Source organism: Neophocaena asiaeorientalis, unplaced genomic scaffold (genome assembly GCF_003031525.2).
Source record: "Neophocaena asiaeorientalis asiaeorientalis breed wild unplaced genomic scaffold, Neophocaena_asiaeorientalis_V1.1 scaffold74, whole genome shotgun sequence".
In the NCBI taxonomy this organism is placed as follows: domain Eukaryota; kingdom Metazoa; phylum Chordata; class Mammalia; order Artiodactyla; family Phocoenidae; genus Neophocaena; species Neophocaena asiaeorientalis.
Window position 1 is genome coordinate 665368 of NW_020172183.1, and position 22976 is coordinate 688343.

The 22976-nt window shown below is 37.1% G+C and overlaps 1 protein-coding gene across 3 annotated transcripts in view; it reads right to left on the reverse strand.

Moving 5' to 3' along the window:
- The window catches only part of CPNE3 (copine 3), a 51696-nt gene that overhangs the window by 18494 nt on the left and 10226 nt on the right, over positions 1 to 22976 (reverse strand). For all 3 annotated transcript variants that reach the window (XM_024761455.1, XM_024761465.1, XM_024761473.1), the window contains 6 exons: positions 13131 to 13269; positions 12679 to 12858; positions 11198 to 11272; positions 9894 to 9965; positions 5864 to 5947; positions 3778 to 3867 (listed from right to left, as the gene is read on the reverse strand). In XM_024761455.1, coding sequence (XP_024617223.1) covers positions 3778 to 3867; positions 5864 to 5947; positions 9894 to 9965; positions 11198 to 11272; positions 12679 to 12858; positions 13131 to 13262 — 633 coding nt within the window. In that variant the 5' untranslated portion in view covers positions 13263 to 13269. The remainder of the gene's footprint in view (positions 1 to 3777; positions 3868 to 5863; positions 5948 to 9893; positions 9966 to 11197; positions 11273 to 12678; positions 12859 to 13130; positions 13270 to 22976) is intronic.

Genomic DNA, 22976 nt, shown 5'->3' on the forward strand with positions numbered 1-22976 from the left:
CCTTGGAATGGGGTTCTAGGACACATCACAGGCAGATGAAAAACACAAATACTGTTCAAATTCCACATTAAGCAGTTTCCAGTTCCTGTACATGCCCTTTACAAGTGCTGATAAAATCAAAATGGAATTAGACCTTCTTTCTCATCTGCTTTTTACCTTGTTATCATTTTACAATGGCTAAAGCCACTATCTATCTGGAGGAAGAAAGGAAGTCAGTATCCTAGGCAGCTAAAAATTGTATAATTAAATTCTAGATGATTAGTAACTACGGAAAACATATTTCATTAGTTGCAGTTTGGTGAGGTTAGGCTTCTATTAGGAGTTAGATATGATGAAGTCAGATTTGCATCATTCTGAGGATCACAACTCTCACAATGAAAAGGAAAATTCCAGGAAAACAGTTTTTTATACACTGAGGAAGTATCTATACTGGGTCATAATTATTTTATTTCCACATAAGACAGGAATCTTGGCTATGGCTCTCATTAAAGGCTCGCTCTTTCTTGAAGCAGGCAGAAGAGAGCTGAGGGTTTTTGATTTCCATATAGTTTTGCACCAGGTTGACAGATGTAGCCAAAGAGTAAATATTCACAAGAATACCTGAATATTCATTGCAATGAGAAAATAAGGTGATGTGAACTCTTAGCAAACAGAGGTGTTCACTGTGATCATAAATAAACGATTTTTTTTTTTTGCGGTACGTGGGCCTCTCACTGCTGTGGCCTCTCCCATTGCAGCCTCTCCCGTTGCGGAGCACAGGCTCCGGACGTGCAGGCTCAGCGGCCATGGCTCACGGGCCCAGCCACTCCGCAGCATGTGGGATCTTCCCGGACCGGGACACGAACCCGTGTCCCCTGCATCGGCAGGCAGACTCTCAACCACTGCGCCACCAGGGAAGCCCCGATGTTTTTATAGTGCTTTGTAATTTCAAACATTTATTTCTGCAAACATTTATTACATGCATTGCACACAGTATCTACTGAGGCTTGTCAGGTAGGAGAAGAATTAAATAGTCTTAGAAGATGACATATCTTGTGTGGTAACCAACAATGTAAATCTGTTCCAAGGAAACTTTTGAATCCTTCTATAGCCTATGATTTAAAATAAAAGCCTGTACCTGAGAAGCAATTTGCATCTTACCCTATGCCAATCTTCCATCCTGCTATAATCCTTTACAAAGTTATATTAATCACCAAGCTAAAATGCTCAGGATTTATATATATTCATCTAGCAAAGTGATTTATTTTCTTCTCAGTTCTCTAAGAGGTGAATTGAGTGCTTATCATAACAGGAAGTCTTTCACCCCTTATATTTTCATTATTATTCAGGAAGACTAAAAATCAAACAATCAATAAATAAAACAAACAAGGTCTAGAATTGCAATTTTGAGCAACAGTAAGGGTTTTTATTTGTTCCCAGCACTTCAGTCACTGATCAATTCTGACCTGCTAACTCTTGCCCTACATATCCGATACTCAATTGTTAAACCAAAAGCCCTTTATCTGACAGAAAAGAAAATTAATGACCTTAATAATTTTTTCTAGAGGAACTAAAATTAAGATAAAGTCAAAACAATCTTAATATTTTAATAATTTCATTTTTAAGAGTTTTTTTTTTATTATGGAAAACAGAATGTTACATTTTAGACTTGCACTCAGGAAACTCCAATTTATACCTAAGACAACAAGATCAAGCTCTGATAAGGCCAAGATTTTATTTAAACAAAGCTTATGCAGAAGCTAAAACTATTCATGTTTAGACTGTCCGAAACTTCAGGGAGTGTAAAAACATTTTTAAAATGTAATTCCCAATAACTCACTACAATAAATATATAATAAAAGTTCACTGTTGCCTCATTAAAGGCAAATGTTTGATGCTAAAGGAAAATGTGACATTTATAATGCTGGCATATGTTCAGATACAGCTTGAGGTAAATGATGTAATGATTTGTGTCATTTAATTTCTCTTCTCAAGAATTTAAAAACTAGTAATATTGGCTGTTTTAAACAACACCATCAGCAATGTTTGTGAAACTGAAATGTATGCATATACACATATGTGCATATGTATACATGTAAAAGAATGCACACATCACACAATACTACATTCACTAAGGCATTCCCCGTTTAGGCATGCATGATTATTTTTCTTATTTGCACGATTTTATGAAAACAATAATACATGCTAGAGTGATAACACTGGCACGTTCATACTGCAGCAAAGAAACTGATGATTCTGACTCTACTCTCTGCTCTATAACTCTTTACTACACCTCTAACCAATTTCCAAATACCAAGAGAATCACTGATGTATGACTTTCTGATATTGCAAAGAAATACAGAACTAAAGAAATAAAGACAGTGATGGTGTGGCAAACCAAGTTGTATATAGTCAAAACAAATGGAGAAACTTTTAAGAATTGGAAGACATTCATCAGAGAAAGCTCAGAAAATCAATTTACTTACTATAACAAAATAGCCCTGTAAGCATGCCACTGTGCATAAAAAAAAAAGTTTAAAAAAACATTGTTTCATTGTTAACATATTATTACAACCAGTCAAATACAGTTTAGGCATCTTTTTTCCCCAGCCTTTCTTGCTTCTCAGATCTAATGAAGCTTCAACTTACTATTTTTAATGTGAAAAGCAAAAGTTCTAGATTTAATAACAGTAAAAAGTAATTTGTAAAGCTACTTTTCTATTATTTACTTTGTACCTAGACATTCACTGCTATTTGAAATATCACACAAATCACACTCATTGATTTTTAAAGTTCTCTGCAAACTGAGGACAAAATTTATGGATCTAAGAAATGAAGTAGTTTTCAATAATAACAGCACCTCTACTGTGTTTAGGAGTTTATAAAACTTTTCAGTTTTATTAATTTAATCCTTATGTTATTTTGTTATGTAGACATTATTTTCTCTACTATATAAGTAAAGAAGTTAGATAACCTGCCCAAGAACCCTTAGCTGGTTAAGGACCTAAGTCAAATCTTGGACTACGGTTTGACTCTTTAAGTCCTTTGCTTGTTCCAGGCCATCACCTTTCCTGCTTTCACCACACTAATTATCAAAAAATAAATAAATAAATAAACAAAACAAATAAACAAACAACTCACCTCAGTTTGCTGACTTCTGAACATAAGAAAGGGGTTCTACGTGGAATCTTACGTAACGAAGTAACTCTAGTATAAAAGTGTCTTAAAAATAATGTATCTATTTTGATAAACGGCTATAAGTGAAACCATTAAAAGAAATTCTCAGCTATCTGCTTCTGCTCCCTGTTCCCGCTCTGCTTTCCTCTAAAAACTCTAAAACTAAAGCCATCCAAATGTTTTAATAAATTTTACCTTACTCTGAAAATATCAGTGACAGAAAATGTCACCACTATTCTGCTCTGTGCTAAGGGCAGGAGGAAGCTCTGGGTTCTCAGTTAAAGTAACATCTGTTTTTATCTGCAAAGAACACACCAAAGGCAAAGAGTGTAGTTAAAGGTTCCTATTCACAGAGCAGAGGAATCTTATTAAAAGGAAGACTTAAATTAAATATTTTATTTTAAAAAATAAAAATCACAATGTTTGATTAAGGATTAGGTCAACAGATCACTCAAAATGTCTGCTCCTTCAAACTGACTACTTACCAGAAACATTTCTATTTTATTATTCATAATGTAAATAAAATTCAAACATTTCTTTCTTTAAATACTATCTAATGAAATAATTTATAAAAGCAGTGAGTGTGTGTGTATATATAATATATGTATAATTTCAAATTACCTTAATAGTTTTATCCATATCTCCATAGCACAGGGAGTTAAGAGAGATTTTAAAAGGCCTCCAAACAGGATTCAAGTTATTTTTAATAACCTATAAAAAAAAAGATTTAAAGACAAGTTAGAAAAATATTCCATTCATTAATACTTTGTTCTTGCCTTTCCTAGATTCCCACCACTCTCATCATTCATCCTTCACCTCTTCACCCACCCAACTTTGTCAATGAAAACCTAGCTAGGATAATATTATACACCTGTTATATGAAAAATGTGATAGATTGTCTAATTGTGATACACTGTGAGAAAGAAAAAAACTGGGAAATATATCCACTCTTTATAAGGTGCACTTAAAAATTAGAGAAGATTATTGGTTTTGTTAGAAACCAGAGTTTTCACAGCAGGACATAAAATTCAAATATGGAATAAGAAAGGCTCAGAAAGAACCTTGCTATGTTGGTTGTGAAGTGGAAAAATAGTCTAAATTCATAATTTAAAAATTTTTAAATATGTATATATAATAAACATATATACACAAATATACATATTTCTCAGTTGTGTCCATTGAAAAGGTCTAAAAGCAATGACATCCCAGTAGAATGAGCACTCATATACCCTACTGTCCAAATACTACTACCCTCTTAAAGGAATAGGGTTCCATAAGAGAAATAGCTCATTCCAGACTTGGGACAGGTTAGGTACATGTTGAATTAAGAACATAATTTCACATAAAATAAGAGACTGCTTAAAGACTAATGGAGTCATGTCAAAAGAACCCAAGAACCATTTGAAGGAGCTCTTCCTGGTCAAATTTGGATTAATATGAGCAGCAAAATTCATGACAGTAGTGAATTATAAACACAGTGAATATACTATAACAATCCATGGGTCTATAATGATTCTAAAAATAAAAGTGAGAGAAATAAGAGTATCTGCAACCTCCAATATAAGTGATTCAGGTATGGATCATCAATGGATGCTAAGACCACTGGGCGAAATGGAGGTTATTCATGCAGTCTCAAAGAATCACACTGCAACCATTTATTAATTACAAAGGGAAAAAGGTGAGACTTTATCATGGCACAATCTGGTGGTCACCAGCTTAACCTAGTAGCCCAGACTGGAATCATCAGTACTGGGCATCCTGACACACCCTGATGATGGAAGATACACATACTGTGTTCTAGATGGAAATGTCTGATCTGGACCTAATTGTGAGGAAACAAAAGAATCCAGTATGTTAGACATACTGATCTTGATTACTCAAGAGATTCATAGCCTGAAGGTATAAGGGAGGTAGGGAGAAGAGGACTATATTGGGAACATAATAGCCAAATGCAAAACGTGAACCTCGATTGGATCCTGTATTAAACAAAACAAAACAAAACATATATAAAACGTGGGAAAATTGGGGAGATCTGAAGATGAATTGTATATTAGATGATGTTACTAAATCAATGTTAATGCTCTCAGTTATGGAGGTGTAGAGAAATGCCCTTGTTCTTGAGAAATACCTACTGTAGCATTTAAAGGTGAAAAGCCATGATGTCTGCAGCCTACATTAGGATAGTTTTGCAAAAGGGCATGGATATGTGTGTGAGAGAGAGAGAGAACACACATGTATGCAGTTATGACCATTTGATCAATCTAGGTGAGGGATACACTGGTATACATTTTAGTGTTCTTTATAGGGTTTTAAAAATTAAGCATAGTAGCACCTCCTCATTAAAAGAAAAAAAATGAGCATGCTGACTTTGTGTCTCTGGCAATTATATATGTCTGAACTCAGATTAATATTTTTATAAATACATAATTTTTTTTTCTTTTTTTTTTTTTGCAGTACGCGGGCCTCTCACTGTTGTGGCCTCTCCCGTTGTGGAGCACAGGCTCCGGATGCGCAGGCTCAGCGGTCATGGCTCACGGGCCCAGCCGCTCCGTGGCATGTGGGATCTTCCCGGACCGGGGCACGAACCCGTGTCCCCTGCGTCAGCAGGCGGACTCTCAACCACTGCGCCAATCATAATATTTAAAAATTCAGATTACTACAATTCCAAAGGAAACCTCAACCCTACTTTTCAAATTCAGATATTCACCTCTGTTCGATGAACCATTAGCCAGTTTCCATCAGACATCTGCTTGTGGAATTCCAGGTATGGATCTGACTTTCCAAATAGATCCTACATTAAAATAAAAAAGCAATTATTCTCCTCCTAAACCATGTGAAACCACACTTTATACATGTTACATGTTAGCAGTACCTGAAGTTTAACTCTATAGTAAAGATATATACAGTACAATACAGCAGTAAATACAAATCCCAACACCTTCCTCACAAACATATGAGCCTGCTCAAGTCTACCAGGAGAACTTTTAAGGCACTTGTGATAAATGCTCATAATCCTGTGTATCACACCCTTACATGATGGCTTTAAAATACAGTGATCAATAGGACCCGTTATCAATACGATATGTTTTTAGCTTGTTTTCATTATTAACAGTGTTCATTCATTCACATAGCACTGAGTAGTTTTATATAAATGATCCCATACATTAGTCATACTAACTCCATGAGAGACAGAACGAGAAAATGGATTCAGAGGAGTTAAATGACTTTGCCAAGATCATACAACTAATTAATTGATGGATCTGAGCTTTGAGTTCATATCTTACCCTTCTATGTCCAATACTCCTTCAGCAATCCCACACATTTCTTTACACACACAAAGGAGCACACAGAAGTAGATATGTGGAATGCATAACAGAAGTACTTCAAGGGCACAAAGTACATCCCCTATTTCCTCTGTAATTCACCACATCACAGCACTCCTGTATAATGCTCAAGTACAATGAGTGTTCAAAAATACCCTTATCGCCATCTTACACACACACACACACACACACACACACACACACTCTTACACAGGGAGATAAAATTCTGGAAGAATGTACAAATCGTTCCCAGAGGTAAAACTCAGATAGTAAGATTGTGGATGATTTTATTTTCTCATTTTTATTTTATCTTCATTTTGAAATTTCTATACTCCTTAGCATATATTACTTATTATTTGTGAAATAGAAAGGACACCTGTTAATCTCACAGTAATATACACAGATATGTCGCTAAACTGAAGATGTTTTTCAGTCCTGAATTTACCTCAGTATTAAATTAAGAAGATAATATTACTTCCTTCCTCAGCACGGTCTAATGTTAAGAAAGTAACACATTCGGCACAGACAATAATGTAAACACAAAGACTAAGCAGAACTTTTAAAATTTAATCTTATCATTAAGAAGAACCTTAGGTAATGTAATAAGCCTCTCTATGCCCCATTTTATAAAACTAAGAACAGCATTATACATAGAGGAGTTAACTTTCCAAAAACACATTAATATGCCCTGTCTCACTTATCTTAGAAATAATCTTTTGAGAAAGGCAGAATATCATTATTACCATATTGAAGGTCAGAAAACAGACCTTGTTTGAAAGTTCATTAATATGACAGTAGTAGAACAGTAGTAGAACTAAAATAAGAATTAAAAGTCCCTGACTCTGGGATAAGTTAAGTCAAAAAAGCAAGGTAGAGGAACGTATGCATAATATATTACGCTACACTTACTCATGGGCTGAGGCTGGGGAATATAAATACAAATACATACATACACACATGCACACACATATCTATGTATATAGATATACACATGTATGTCTATTTGTATGTTTATATATACACACAGACATATACACACAGACATACATATACATATGCACATGTATAGACACATACAAACAACTTAGTTTTTTTGGAAAATAAAGGATTAAACCATAAAATATAAATTTTTAAAAAGTATTACATACAGCCAGGAAAGAGAAAAAAATATAGAGCAGACAGGGAAAGAAGCTAAATTTCTTGAACATACCTTGTTTTGATTAATTCTTATTGATGCCTAATGCCTACTGATGCCTAGATTTGGCTTTGGAACCATCTTATACATGATTGTAAAACAAAATTAAATCAAAAAAAAATTGTAAAGCAATCCCTAAATATCAAAAGCAAGATTCGATTATGTGTTAATGTTACAGCATAACCATTCAGAGAAGAATTATTTGAAACACAAGAGTTGAACTGTAGAACTCAAGTGGAATATATAAGCCTAAAGACAAAAAGACCTTCAAAGAAAGCTCAAACTGTTTTCAGTAAAAATATTTTAATTGTAACATGAATATTTATATTCTTAAACTATTAGATATTATATAGGACAAAACAGATAAGCAATTATGTTAGTATCTTTGGGAATCAACATTTTTGACATAAGTGAAAAGAGGTGCTACCTACAGAATTAAAGAAATACAGCCTTGTAATTCTACATCTAAATTGGAAATTGTTGTACAAATTTATGATTTAGTTTCCCTTAAAAAAGAAAAGACTTTCCTATATCTGTCCACTGAAAAATCCTAGAAACAATGAGTGACAACAATCAATAAATGTTAAGCACTTCTAGTACCACATTGTGGACTCACTGTAGAAAGGCTCCCTTTGATCTGTCAATCTGGAGCAGAAATCAGATAAAATAAGCCTGGAACATTTGTCATGCCACAGAGCAGGAAGCTATTCAGAGACCTCTGGGGTCATGCCAAATGATCTCATGAACAAACTTAAATAGGTTCCCTCCCATAGGCTAAAGTTGGGATACTTTAGGCATCAATAAGAATTAATCAATATAGTTCACAGCAATACTAAAAAAAATTTTTTAAAGTCCTCATTGGTCACATATAGAGGAATTTATTATTTTGAAAAATGGTGAATATGATTAAAAAAATCAAACATTTCAACTTGCCTTTTCTGGACAAACTGTATCTCAGAATAAATAAATACCTAATGTGAAGAAGAATATTTCTCTCTGTAGAAGTATTCTCACAAGTAAATGAAGAAGTGATGATAGCATGAGAATATCACTATTTAAAGACCCTTAATAAAATAATATATCTAGGTAGTTGTCATCAATGGTCACTAATACCCCAAAAGACAGAACTTGACAATGTGTGCCTCTTGATGGAATTAATGCCACCACCTATGAAACTCATACCAATTCAAGATACCACCAGATCATACCTCTAGATTCAATTCCAGCTTACAGAAATCAGGAAATAAAGGTGGAGAGATGAACATGTTACATGACACCACAGGGATTTAATTAGCTTATACAGTGTGTGGAAACTTCTATAGGACAAAGGAGTCAGTTTATTGAATAAATTCCATGGATGGATAGGAGGGAGGGGGAGACAGAAAGGGAATAAGAAAGGAAGAGAGGGAGGAAGGGAAGAAGTAAAAGGAAGAGGAGAATTTATATATTAAAAAAATTTAAGAGACATATTAACCAATTATATTATTTTAAAAGTCCTTAGAGATACACCAAAACATATATGGATGAAATGATGTGACGTCTGGGAGGAGAGAAAGTAGATAGGGGTAGGGATGAGACAAAACTGGTCATGAGTTAAAACTGTTAAAGATAGGTGGTGGGAACGTGGGATTTTTAAAAAATACTTTTATATTTTTGTATATGTTTAAACTTGTCCAAAAAAAAAAGATACTGGCTACTAGTCTAAGATATTTGCACACTGAATTGTAAGGTATATGAAAATGATGAAGACTAATGATTGGATTACAGGATTACATACAAAAATCACTCAAAGAATTATTCCAAACCATGCTATAAACTAAACTGCTGTGTTCTTATGTACTGGTACTCATTCTTCAAGAAAAATTGACTTTTGAACGCAAAGAGGAAAATCTAATTAATAAAGCATGGAATTTTCACTTTTTTCCTTAAGTCATCCAAATACACTCTCAAACGCCTCTTACAGTAACATTAATGATTGTATTAATTCTTCTTTTAAGCTATACAAACACTTTGATTACATCTAGAGGAAAGAGGTAAAGAGAAATGGCTTCTGCTTAAACACACACACAAACAGAAAGCAGAATTCGGAAGTAACTAACACTCAAAGTGATGCTTAGATGACAGAGTTCATAATATTAATTCCATTATTATTTTCTCAAAAAGGAATCAATGTGAGGCAAAACATGATACCCTTGTTGAAATCTGCATCACCTACCTACCTTATTATCAAGTTTTCTTGCTTCCATTTCAAACAAGACAACTCTGTTATCCTTTATTTCTTCAGCTGAAATCTATGAGTAGACAAGGTAAGTGAAAGAACACATTTTGGGGATTTTGATATACTCAGGAAGTACTGAATTATTCTGTTATCTAATGGTATATAAAGTCTATACTAATATGTGAATTCTAAAAGGTTTAATAACAAAATGGTACCATTAAGAAAGATTTACCACTATTTCTTTTATGCATGTGAAATAAATATTTTCCCAAAATATGCCTAGTCTGCATTATGCAACTTCCTTTTTAATGCTGTTGCCCAAACTGGATCTTCCCTCTTCCAGTGAAAAATCAAAGCCCTGGATGATTGCACAACACTAGTGAGAGCTCTCCAAACACTGAGAAGCATGAGTAAATCACACACTATAAATTCAAATATCGGATCAATATTTTCATCCAAGGTAACTGAAAGACTTATTCTACTTAAAAATAAATTCCAGGCTATCATGACCCCAAAAGCAATAAAGCTAACTACTGATAATGATCTCTGTCCCACACACAGAAGTCAACACCCTCAAAACACTGAACATTCTTATGCCTCAGGAATCTAAACTAGGGCAAAACAGCTGCTCAGAGGAATGTGTTTGATAATCGTAATAATCTTCAAACACGGTTTTCTCAGAGAGCCAGCCTTCTCAGGCAGAGCTAAAGTAAAACAACTATCTCTTCAGGCAGTGATTACCTGGACAGAAACTCTAGAAGATAAAATATGTAAAAGCATGGCATTATGTAATTTGAAATCTGAAACAAGATAATGCATATATTCATTTGCCCAGGTCCAGTAATCAGCAATGGAAAATGTGGACAGCAAAGTGCAAGCACAAAAGAAACATGGTTAAGAGTTAAGAGGTTCAATGGCCATGTCATAATACGAGATCATTCTGGAATCAAAACCATTACAGAAAGTCTCTGCCATGTTTGCTTTGTTGAGAGCCAAATTGATCCATTCAGATTATTAAGTAATTTCTTTCTCACTTGGGAATTTACGCTTCCATCGGGAAGAGGTAAGCATTACCAAGATGTGCCTGACTCTATAGGCAGCTTAAAAAACTCAAAGAAGGGATTCCCACACTGCATTTTTCTTTCTTTTTGGCACAACACAGTTTCCAGTTGTGATCACTTTAAGGCAAGGCAACATTCGGGATCAAATGATAAAGCATGGCTGTGGAATATTTGTCTGATATATACAGTTTTAGCACGTCCTATTATGCTAAATCTTCGGAGGAAAAAAGACAAATATCGTTACCGTAATTCTTCCTTTCCCTGCAGGTCTGCCATTTTTAAGCACCAGTGGTCGAGTTAGTTTCTTACTGGAAACAATCTGTTAAAATTGGAAAGTGATAGAAAGAGCTATTTCACTTCAACATGTAAATGTTTAGACTGAATGGTTTCAAAAAGGGTTGAGTATAAAGTTCACTTAAAGTCATTAGAAACAGAAACATTAAGTCCATTCCTTAAAGACTTAGAGATTATAAAACACATCTGCACCCACTGCAAAAGATTTCCAAGGAGCCAATCCGGATAGATAAAATCTCCCCACCCACTACTTTCTTTATCAACTACTTCAAAGTTAAATCCTTCCTTGTAATGAAAAAAGAGGGCCAGGTTCTCATCCTATACAAATCACTGAGCTGAAATGAAACCCCTGTAGGTAAAAGGTGGGTCTTAGAATGCTCAATAAATGGGATTCAATTTTTCAGCTGAAACATAACTTCGTATATAATCCCCACAAGATATCATTTTGATTAAAATAATATAGTAGACCTAGGTACTCTCAAATAGATCTATTTCTCAAATTTATTATAATTTTAGATATACTGTGATTTTTTCCCAATCAATACTTCTTTAATTTTCTCTTTGATACTATTTATCAAAGTTTGAGAAAATTGATCAGCTCCATGTTGTCCTTGAGACATAGGAAATAACATGATCTCCAAAAAATTCAACACTAAAAAATAAAATCATAAAAGACAAATCTTAGAAATAGATGTCACCCACTGAAAAAAAATGACTCCTCCCTCCTGAAGCCTTCCCTATTCTATCATAAATGGTCATGATCTCTCCTTACAAGTCAAACTGAGCTAGAAGCACAATGGTGAGCCCACAGACACACCCCTGCTCTGACCCAACCTGTAATATCCTAGAAAGACAGACAATTAAGCAACTACAGTAAAATATGGTCAGTGTTAAGGTAGAAGTGGTAGAGAGGACCAAGCGAGCACATGGAGGTGATCCAGACTACTCTAGGGCGTCAGAGAAGGCTTGCTAGGGGGAGTAAGGTCCATACCTAAGGTTAGAGGAGGAGCAAGCCAGGTAAAGGGATGGTGCTGGGGCTGGGATGGGGGGGGAGGTGGGGAGGGTGGGCTCAAGGGGCACCAGTCCTGCTAGTTAGAACATCGGAGAAGCTGCTGTTACTTTGACAGCATTTATGACTTAAACAAAAGAACAATACTGTACTGAAATCTGCAAACAGCAGACAAGCAGTTAGAGCAATGGTATTATTTATTGAAATGTTGAATGAAACACCCATACACACATGGTCCCTACCCTCATGAAAAATAAGATAAATTCTATAATGTTCAAGCAAAACATACTAATATATGAACTCAGTCTTTAAAGTAATTACAGCGTTTTTCAACTTTAGTAATTAAACTGATGAGCGCTTATCAGAAACACCCAATTCTTTGGTTCAAGTTTAGACAAAACATTTATACTGTATATACTCACTTGTCCAAGGGTACATTCACATTCTCCTAGGAAGTCATCATCACTCAGCTCGACAGTTTTGTTGTCAATGTCATAAATCCCAAATTTCAATTTCTGAACCACTTCAAAGTAGTAATCAATAATAAATGTCTTGGAAAATTTGGGATTCAAGCAATTCTTAATCCTTTCTGTGCGGTCAACCTATATTCACTCCCCCAAAATAAAAAAGTTTCTTCAGATCAAAAGTGCATGTGTTTAATATCTTTACATACTACATGTAACTAAATACAGGCATGGTAGCTAAAGGAAGTGTTTATATGTGTATGAAAAATTTCACAATCAAGGACAAGTTTGCCCAAAAAACTGCAATAACAGATGAGATGGTTTTATTATTTTTAACATTTTTAATAAACTCTTCATATTATCACAAGAGCAATACAGATTGCTTTTCACCTACAAGTATTTAACATTACCTCATACCACTGTTGACCACTCGTATTCAAAAATAACACACACAAAGGGTCTGACTTTGACCCTACATCTTTATCCAAAAGATTGTCACAGGAAATATTCAGTTCCACCTTTGTGACACACTGGGCAGCCATCTCTGAGCTGTAAGAAAAACAAAGAAATGAGAAAGCTGGTGAAATGGTGCCTTTAAGAAGCACATGCATTCCTTGGGAATTCCCTGGCAGTCCAGTGGTTAGGACTCGGCACTTTCGCTGCCAGGGCCTGGGTTCAGTCCCTGGTCAGGGAACTAAGATCCTGCAAGCTGTGCGGCATGGCCAAAAAAAAAAAAGAGGCACATGCATTCCTAATGAAGTATCTGAATTCTTAAGACAAATTGTCAGAATAGGATAACAGAGTGAACTTGCTAGAATAAGACTTTGTTATATGTGCTTCCAGGCAATTCAGATGTCTTATTAGCCCATGCCAGTGATATTGTTTCAGTCAGTTTCTCTTGCTGGGATAAAACTCATTTACTGTGTGACAATAAAATGAAGCTTTGAAGATGGCAAAAAAGACATATTAATCTTTTCATCACTACAAATTTTACCATTCAGAAAAGTCCAAGTATAATCTTGATCCTTCTTTTAAACATAGCCTTCTGCTACAAAACAAAACAGATTAAACCTCAACCTTAATTTTATCTTTGTTTATCTGACAAGATACTGAGTAAGATATTTGCCATTTTCAAGGAAATTTTGGCTAAGACCCAAGCCTGGGGAATAAAAGACACCAAACACCCCTCCTCTCCTCACCCCATCCCCGCACATTTTACAGCAGTGGTTCTCAAGCTTTGCTGCTTTTGGAATCACCTGGGGAGCTTTCAAAGCCACTGATGCTGGTGTCCCACACAAAGAGATGTAATCTAATTGGTTTAGGGTGCAACCTGGGCATCGGCTCCTTGGATGATTTCCATGTGCAGACAAGGTTGACAAACCCACCATTCTACAGAGAGCATCCAGCAAATAGGCATGGCTCATCTTTCATCAAGACTTGCTAAGAAAGACCAGAGTCAGCCTAACTTTCACTCAGCCCTCCTTGCCCCAACCTCCAATCATTATATGAAGAGGACTGGGGAGACAGAGGATTAGCTGGGGGCTGGCCCTGAGAGATGATGCAGTGTTGAGGGTCAGCTACTTTCCTTCCTGAACCCAGGGAAAGAAAGGGCCTGCAGGTGTCACCAAGAAGAGGAAGCAGACATTACATGCCCCAGCTGGAAGTCCACTTAGCCACCTGTCTAAAGCAAAGTGGAGGTTGCAGGCTCTGGAGGCAGAAAGGTACCTCCTCCCCTAGAGCTGCTGGCAACATCCTTAGAATGTGGAGTAAGCAGTTAGTGCCCTTGTCTTCCACTCAGATTTAGCTGACATTCTGGGACTACAGGAACAAATCTACTCATCATCTTGTTAGATTCAAACAGGATTTCTGTGCTGTACAAAATGTGTGATCAGTTCTGAAATAATAAGGATCACTATTAGAAGAGCTCTTAGGCAGTGTCAAAAAACAACTCATATCTTATAGAAACTAAATACTCTGTTAGACTCTAAAAACAGCAGCAATCCTCAATGTGTGTCAAAAAATGCAATACTAGCATTTAAGATTCCTAAATTAAACAGAATAATAAGGTAGGTTTTGTAGTCTTAGTAGCTAAAAATTCCTTTTAAAAGCCATGATATACGTATGTCCCTTCACCTGAGAAGAGAATTATTTCCTAATAAGCAACAAACTTCACAAATTCCCAATTTGCTTCCTAAATTCCCTACGTAGGGATGTTGTAGTAAGACTAAAACTACTATGGCCTTTTACTATGAAGTCAGATTTTTTTTTTTTTGGCCACTTTACATGCACCAAAATTATTAAGTGGTAAAATACACAGTACTGACAACCTGTACGAAAGATACTAAGGTCAAGGAGAAATCAATAAAGCAGACAGAGGAGAATTAACAGTACTAAGAGTGCAGGTGAGACTGACACTGCCCAGGCTTTGAAATCTCATTTAAACAGGTGAAGAGGGAAACAGCACAGGGACAGGAAAGAACAAGACAAGAGAAGCGAGCATCTGTGTCAGGGAAAGCCACGCAAGACAGAAAGCGGGGCAAGTTTAGAGTGTCCTGAGAGCCAGGCTGAAGGACTCAGTAGGTGTGTAATAAGGCACTACTGCAAGTTCTCAAACTGGGGATAACAGGATGAAATGGTTTATTTTAAAATAAAATAAAAGTAAATAAAATAAATTCAACAGACAAATGGATAAAGAAGATGTGGTACATATATACAATGGAATATTACTCAGCCATAAAAAGGAACAAAATTGGGTCATTTATAGAGACGTGGATGAATCTAGAGACTGTCACACAGAGTGAAGTCAGAAAGAGAAAAACAAATATCGTATACTAACGCATATACATGGAACCTAGAAAAATGGTACAGATGAACCAGTTTGCAGAGCAGAAATTGAGACACAGATGTAGAGAACAAACATATGGACACCAAGTGGGGAAAGCGGCGGGTGGTGGTGGTGGTGGTGGTGTGATGAATTGGGAGATTGGGATTGACATGTATACACTGATATGTATAAAATGGATAACTAATAAGAACCTGCTGTATAAAAAAATAAATAAAATTCAAAATAAAATGTCACTTGTGTCAAACCTCTTCTAATTTTATCTTGGAATTTAGAACACTCCAACATATAAAGAAAGTCTCTTTATCCAGTAATACACAAAATACAGAATTTACCAAAATTAGCATGTCTTCCACCAATTTAATTCAGAACATTAGTTATTTATTTTCTGAAATATATACAATACTAGAGGTATTTGCAATAATAGTGTGAATACAATAATAGTGTGAATACAATGGTGAATACAATCACCATTCTTTCTCACTTTGATTTATGAAAAAAGAAAAAGTGCTAAAAACATAATAAGAGGCAAGAAGAAACTAGTAGGAAAGGGGAGATACCTCAAAACTCAAAAGCACAGAGACAATGGTCCAGGGACTTTGAAGCTATGCACATCCATGAAGTCTCTGGCATATTGACACTGGGGCCTCATCCTCAATCTCTTCTTCCTTTAGACTGTGCATGCCTAATTCTCCTCTTCTGTGCCTTTGACTAGTACCTCTTCCCCTCCCATACAAGAAACTGTGAGCATCCCTTTAGGCTCTGTCACCTCCTGACCTTTGGCTACCTTTACTTCTTTGACCTGACCCCTCTCAAGGCTTCAGCCATCCACTTGGCATAAGGTACTCCCAAACCTATATCTTTCATCCCTGTCCCTATGCACAATTACTTTTACTCTATTTTACATCTACTGTTTTCAGCCCTGAAGCATCCTCCCTTGATTGGCCCCTTCCTCTTCATTGCCTCATTTCATAGGCTCTGGAATCAGACTGCTGAGTTCTCATTGGGATCCCACCACTGGCTTAACGTGTGACCTTAGGCAAGAGCTTAACCTCTCCGTTTCCTCATCTACAAAATGAAAATAATAACTGTTCATAGGGTTATTGTAAGGACTAAATGAATTAATATATTTAAACAGTGACTAGAACATGGTAAAAGTTGTTTTATCATTATTATTTATTTATTTTTTTTATTTTAAGACTACCTGCCTCCAGGGTCTGATCCTCTCCTATCTATCCCATGTTTCACATTTTTTATTATTCCATTCCATGTTTCCCAATTATTCCAACCCGCACCAAGTCCCTTGTTTGAGTTACTGCTGCATTAATAGTAACAGATTACTACAGTACAGAACAATATCAAATTTGGAGCAATACACACCTGGGTCGATTCCTGCATCTGGCGCTAGCTGTGTGACCTCCTATAGGTTACTTTCAGAACCTAGATTTCCTCATCAGTAAAAATAAAGACACTGCAAGTGAATTCGCGAATCTGACATGTGCCAGGCATCTTGCTTTTCATATTTAACACAGAACCTATGGAATAAATGTTAATTGTATAATTTTTTTTCTTTTGCATAAGGTAGTTTAGAGTCTCATAAGCTGCATGGATAATGCAGTATCTTGCGGAGGGACTTAGAATGAGCAAGGACCTCTAAGGCTCCCACAAAACAACTTGTAAAGAATTCTCTACTAGCAGCCAGAAAGCCCTCAAATTTCCAAGGATGGGGAACAGAGAATGAAGATAATACCTATGTGTAATGTCAGTCTCATAGCAAAGAGACACAACACATCAGAAGAGCATTATCTTTTTTCCTTAAACATGCTCATACAAGAGCTACAAAAATAACGTGCCAGGCACACCTGATTATTTAGTAAATTGCTGACAGTTACATTACTGCATTGTAGCTGGGACACAAATTTCCTCTATTAGCAGCAACCCCCCCTGAAAATGACTCTTAGGGCAGCATCGTTTTTATCTAGAAACCCATTATGGCTGAATGGCAAATGGAAGAAATTACATAAACACTTGGGTCTGAAATGTTCTTAATAGCCACATTTATGAAGATTTTCTTTTCATTTCCTTTCTAAGTAATTACCCAGCACAGGATAATTTTTATTATATTAAAATATCCAGTTTTTAAAAGAGCAATAGGTATTCTTTTATGATGGAAGAAAACAAAACAAATGTTTTATACCCTTTAGTATGGAAAATAGGAGATTTGGCTGGGATGAGTGGCCAGGCAGAGGAATGCATGTGCAACTAAAGAGCAATTCTATGTATTTCACTCCTCAAAGAGCAGGATGATGGAGAGAAAAGACAGAAATAGCCTCTAGGATTAGACAACAGCTTCTCTACTGTATAGATTACTTACTGGAGAATTGTTCGGTTTCTAAATGCAATTAACCCCTAGAAAGCGTATGAACCATTCTCCCAGTCACCCTAACTTTCCTGAATCAACATAACACAGATAATTCAAAGAAATTAAAAATTAAGACCTAATATCTGAAGTAGGATCTCATGTGTGAAATTTAAGGCATATGGTTATTCCCATGCCCTAGCTGAAAATCCTCAAGTCCTGTCTGCTTCCTCTTTTCCCATCTTCCCTTAGACTCACTCCTTAGATCTCTTCAGTAAAGGAGATTCTGCCTACTATAACCCCAAATCTCTCCAATGTGGAGGTGCAGAACCTTCCCTATACCCACAGTCACAACTATGTCATGTCTTCTGTAGCTCTCACCTGCCTACTATAATAGTCTCCCAACTGGTATTCCCACTGCCATTTTCTTTCAATTCACATTATGATTTTATCACTTTTAATTAAAAAAAAAAAAATCAGGGCTTCCCTGGTGGCGCAGTGGTTGATTGTCTGCCTGCCGATGCAGGGGACACGGGTTTGTGCCCTGGTCCGGGAAGATCCCACATGCCGCAGAGCAGCTGGGCCTGTGAGCCATGGCCGCTTAGTCTGCGTGTCCGGAGCCTGTGCTCCGCAACAGGAGAGGCCACAACAGTGAGAGGTCCACATACCGCAAAAACAAAACAAAACAAAACAAAACAAAAAAAAATCATTACTGGCTGCCCAGGGTGTACCCTAGTCCAATCAGCTACACCTAGAATTTATGGCTCTGTCTACATCTGCCCCAGCCTACCTAAGCAGCTACCTCTGATAATGACAGGACTGTAGCATGCTCAGCATATACGACACACTACGAATTGTAGCAATTATTATTTTATTGTAGTCAAATATTTTAATTGACTGTCTCAGCATTGATGGCCTATTATTAAATAGTAAGACTCAAAGCACTTTTTTCATCCTTGTTCATAAAAATCTTCTTGAAATAATAATAAAAGAACCTCTGGGATTTACACAAAATGAATTTGCCAAAGTAGTCAGCCTTGACTATACATAAGTGTAATTGTCCTAAATTCTCTCAGTAGAGTTTATTTATCTGAGCTACTTCATAGTTGCTGCATGGGGACCAGTGACCAGTGACAATGACTCATTATTTGCCCTAAAACAGTTGGGAGGGAAAAGTCGGTGCCCATCCACCAATGCCTTTAGTAAACACCAGTCTTTAGCTACAAAATGAGAAGTTTGGCAATATTAAAATGTGCTCAAAGGTTTCTTCTGGTTCTAATACCATGACTCACTAATTGCTACCCATAGTGTGTCCTGCATGACCTCCACTGAAAGCGAGCTGGGGTACCCCTGGGGCAGCTGGAATGCGGCCCAGCAACATCAGCAGTACATGCCTACAGTGTTTCTCAAATTGTGTGGCTCACAACAGTAATAGGTATCCCCCTCCTAAAAAAAGTGGGAAAAGGGTAATATGTCAGTAAATCCAAGAGCTGCTACACTACTTGTAAGTCCCAAGTCAAACCAACAGGTGTATATATTAAGAGGTTACTCTATACCCATTACTATGCTAAGGATGGGGGTGAGGGGCATGATACAATAGAAGACCTTAGTGCACATTATAAGTGTACCAGGTGATCCAATCGCTCAACACTGAATATCTTCTATGCGTTGTAAATACAGAGGGTGGAGGGATGCAAAAAAAAAAAAAAAAAAGGCGAAATAAATACCTAGCTATCTCTGTATACACAGAAATATAAAACTGTATGGTGCAGACAGAGAGCCACAAAAGGCCTCAGAGGTTTTGTTTTGTTCTGTTTTGTTTTTGCGGTACGTGGGCCTCTCACTGTTGTGGCCTCTCCCGTTGCGGAGCACAGGCTCCGGACGTGCAGGCTCAGTGGCCATGGCTCACGGGCCCAGCCGCTCCGCAGCATGTGGGATCTTCCCAGACCAGGGCACGAACCCGCGTCCCCTGCATCAGCAGGCAGACTCTCAACCAGTGCGCCACCAGGGAAGCCCCTCAGAGGTTTTTAATCCTCAGAAACCGAGGATTAAAAGTATATTCCATTACAAATGAATTTGCATTCATATTGTCACTTGCTACTGGATTTTCTTTCCCCTTAAACTTAAAGGTAGAGAGTGTGGGAACAGAGAAAGAGAGGAAAGAGGAAAAGGAAAGATAGTTACTTCCATACATCTGGATAATTTTGGGGTTTGCTTTTTGCAATTTTCAAAGTGCTTCCAAATAATATATTATATTCTGTGCTTTACCAAAAAACCCTAGAGAATTGGCCAGGCTAAGGAGTACTACCATATGGTAAGAGGTCAATACATCATAGCTATAACTATAATACTAAGCATGAAAATATCTGGATTGCCCCAAAACATGTTCATAATTTTCAGCACATTGTTAATTTTCAAAACAATGCATAGTGTCTATTAAAAAAATGAATTTCTCCAAAAAAGTTAAATTAGTTACCCAACATAAACAAGCTAATAAGCGGCAAGGCCGGGGCAAGAACCCAGGTTTTTTTCCCCCTCATGCCAGAATGCCCTGAGGGCACTAAAGCGTCTAATTAATCATTACTTAGTATAACAGCAATATTTTCTAATTAATTTCCTTATGACTTTTTACTTAGTATATCAAATGTTATATTCAGCCTGATACAACTTAATGAATAGGATCTTAAAAATTACAAGATTAATATTTATACCATAACTATCACTATCTTTTTTTTTTTTTTTTTAATGCAGTATGCGGGCCTCTCACTGTTGTGGCCTTGACGCGCAGGCTCAGCGGCCATGGCTCACGGGCCCAGCCGCTCCGCGGCATGTGGGATCCTCCCGGACTGGGGCACGAACCCGTGTCCCCTGCATCAGCAGGTGAACTCTCAACCACTGCACCACCGGGGAAGCCCATATCACTATCTTTCTTAAACAAGTGTAACCAGAATAAGAGCTGAATGGTTTATATTTACATCATAGCAGTTCCTCTTCAAGAGAGCCCATTAGATTGTAAATTACTTAAGGCTAAGAAAGTATTTGCTCTGTGCTAGACAGTCTCCACACACACAGATCTACATGGGGGTCACTGGATCTCAGTGTTCTCTGAGCACACTGCTAGACCATCTTAAGGGAGCAAAACTAATTCTCAGGAATACACCACACTTAATATCCAAGACTCTGGTATCGAAAAGCTTACAATAAAGAAAATTACACTAGGTTTGACCAGTATTCAGAAGACAGTGATGCCCACATTGTTACTTAATCCCAACCATGGGATACTAGAGATGGGCATAGGGAATTAGGTCAAATACAGAAGCACAAAAAACAGAGAAAGGGGCATGCTTTCTTTTCAACGTGCAAAAGGGACCACAAGAGGTCACTGGCTCAGGAGTCAGAAAAACTGGACTACAGTTCTGTGTCAGTCACACCATAGGTGGGTAAATGCTGCAGCTTCTCTAGGCCTCAGGGTTTTTCAATCGTTAAATCTAAGAGTGAGTCAATCACTTTAACCTGTAAGGCTGCTTCCAGTTAGTGTTCTATGACCTTAATTTAATTACAGTGAACATGACACTTGTTTAGGAACTGGTAGTTAAGGAGTAGGAAAAAAAACTTTTTAAAAGGGGGGAAGAGAAAGTTTATAATAACCAAGGAGAGAAATAGAAGGAAAAGGATAAAGTTTTCCAAACTCAGCCTCTATCTCCCACTATTGAAAAAGTTGTATCTGAAAAAAATATTTATTCAGTTACTCTCCCACTGAAGGAGGTACCTTTGCTTGAAATTGTTATTCAACCCCCCAACCCAACATGACTGGAAAAAATAATGCATATCAACAAACAAAACAGAGGGCCCAGTCTATTAGGTACATGCAGCATAGTAAGGAAGTAAATTTTACTACCATCCATGGAATTTCACATTATTAAACTCTCAATTCATATCATGGCAGCAAAAGGGATCAGCTTTTGGCCACCGTGTGTTTTTTAAATGAATTTCCAGATTCTTCAGTTATACTGAACAAAATCTAAATAAATCTATTGCTGATACCTGAACATGCAGAATTGGAGACAGCAGGAGTTAATATGAAAGTGTTGACACTTGATCACTCTTTTCTTTCCTTGAACACAAGGAGTAAGTGCAGTTCTACCCTGTCCTCATTGCTACAAAGTAAGCAATCAACTAAGGCCCCTTCCTTGATTTCTCTATGAAATCTCACCTGTTCTATGATTCATAGCAGGCTACAGAATTTACTTAACATGTGTTTCAGGTTATACTGCTTTACTAATCCCTTGGCTGCTGTATATACATTTTAGAAATGTAACTGATTATATTTTCAAGCGTATCAAATGAACAGTTCATCATAGGTGCACTGAGTGATGTGTTAATAAAAGTTAAAAGCAGTGGGCTTCCCTGGTGGCACAGTGGTTGAGAGTTGGACTGCCGGTGCAGGGGACACGGGTTCGTGCCCCGGTCCGGGGGTATCTCACATGCTGCGGAGCGGCTGGGCCCGTGGGCCGTGGCTGCTGAGCCTGCGCATCCGGAGCCTGTGCAAAAAAAGTGACAATATCTCAGTATTGCCTCACCTTACGAAACATGCATCTTGGCAGAGTTAGCTACACAGTACATACCTCACCTACTTAAGTGAATCATCTTTTACCAAAAACTGCCTTGATAAAAATCAGAGCTGCATCCCCTAGGAGAAAATTCCAGGATGCTCAATTGAAAATTTTGTTAAGTTACAATAAAGACTCAGTAAATCTGCTGGCCAGCTGTGCAGCAGGCAGTTAGACATTATATTAAGGCACAGCAACCTGCTCAGATTGAATTCCCTTGGGTTCTCATTCCCCTCAGGGCATTTTAAGAACTTCCCACCTTCTGTAATCTCCCAGATGTTGGACCAGAAATCAGAACGTCTCACCTATCCTTATTATCCAACTATGCCCAACTCTGAAAGAATGCTTTCTAAAACTTGGCTCCCTCATCTTCTCAGCTGGGCACATGTACTATCTAATTGGGCAAGACAGGCATTTCACATTTTAATACTACATGCTCCTCTCT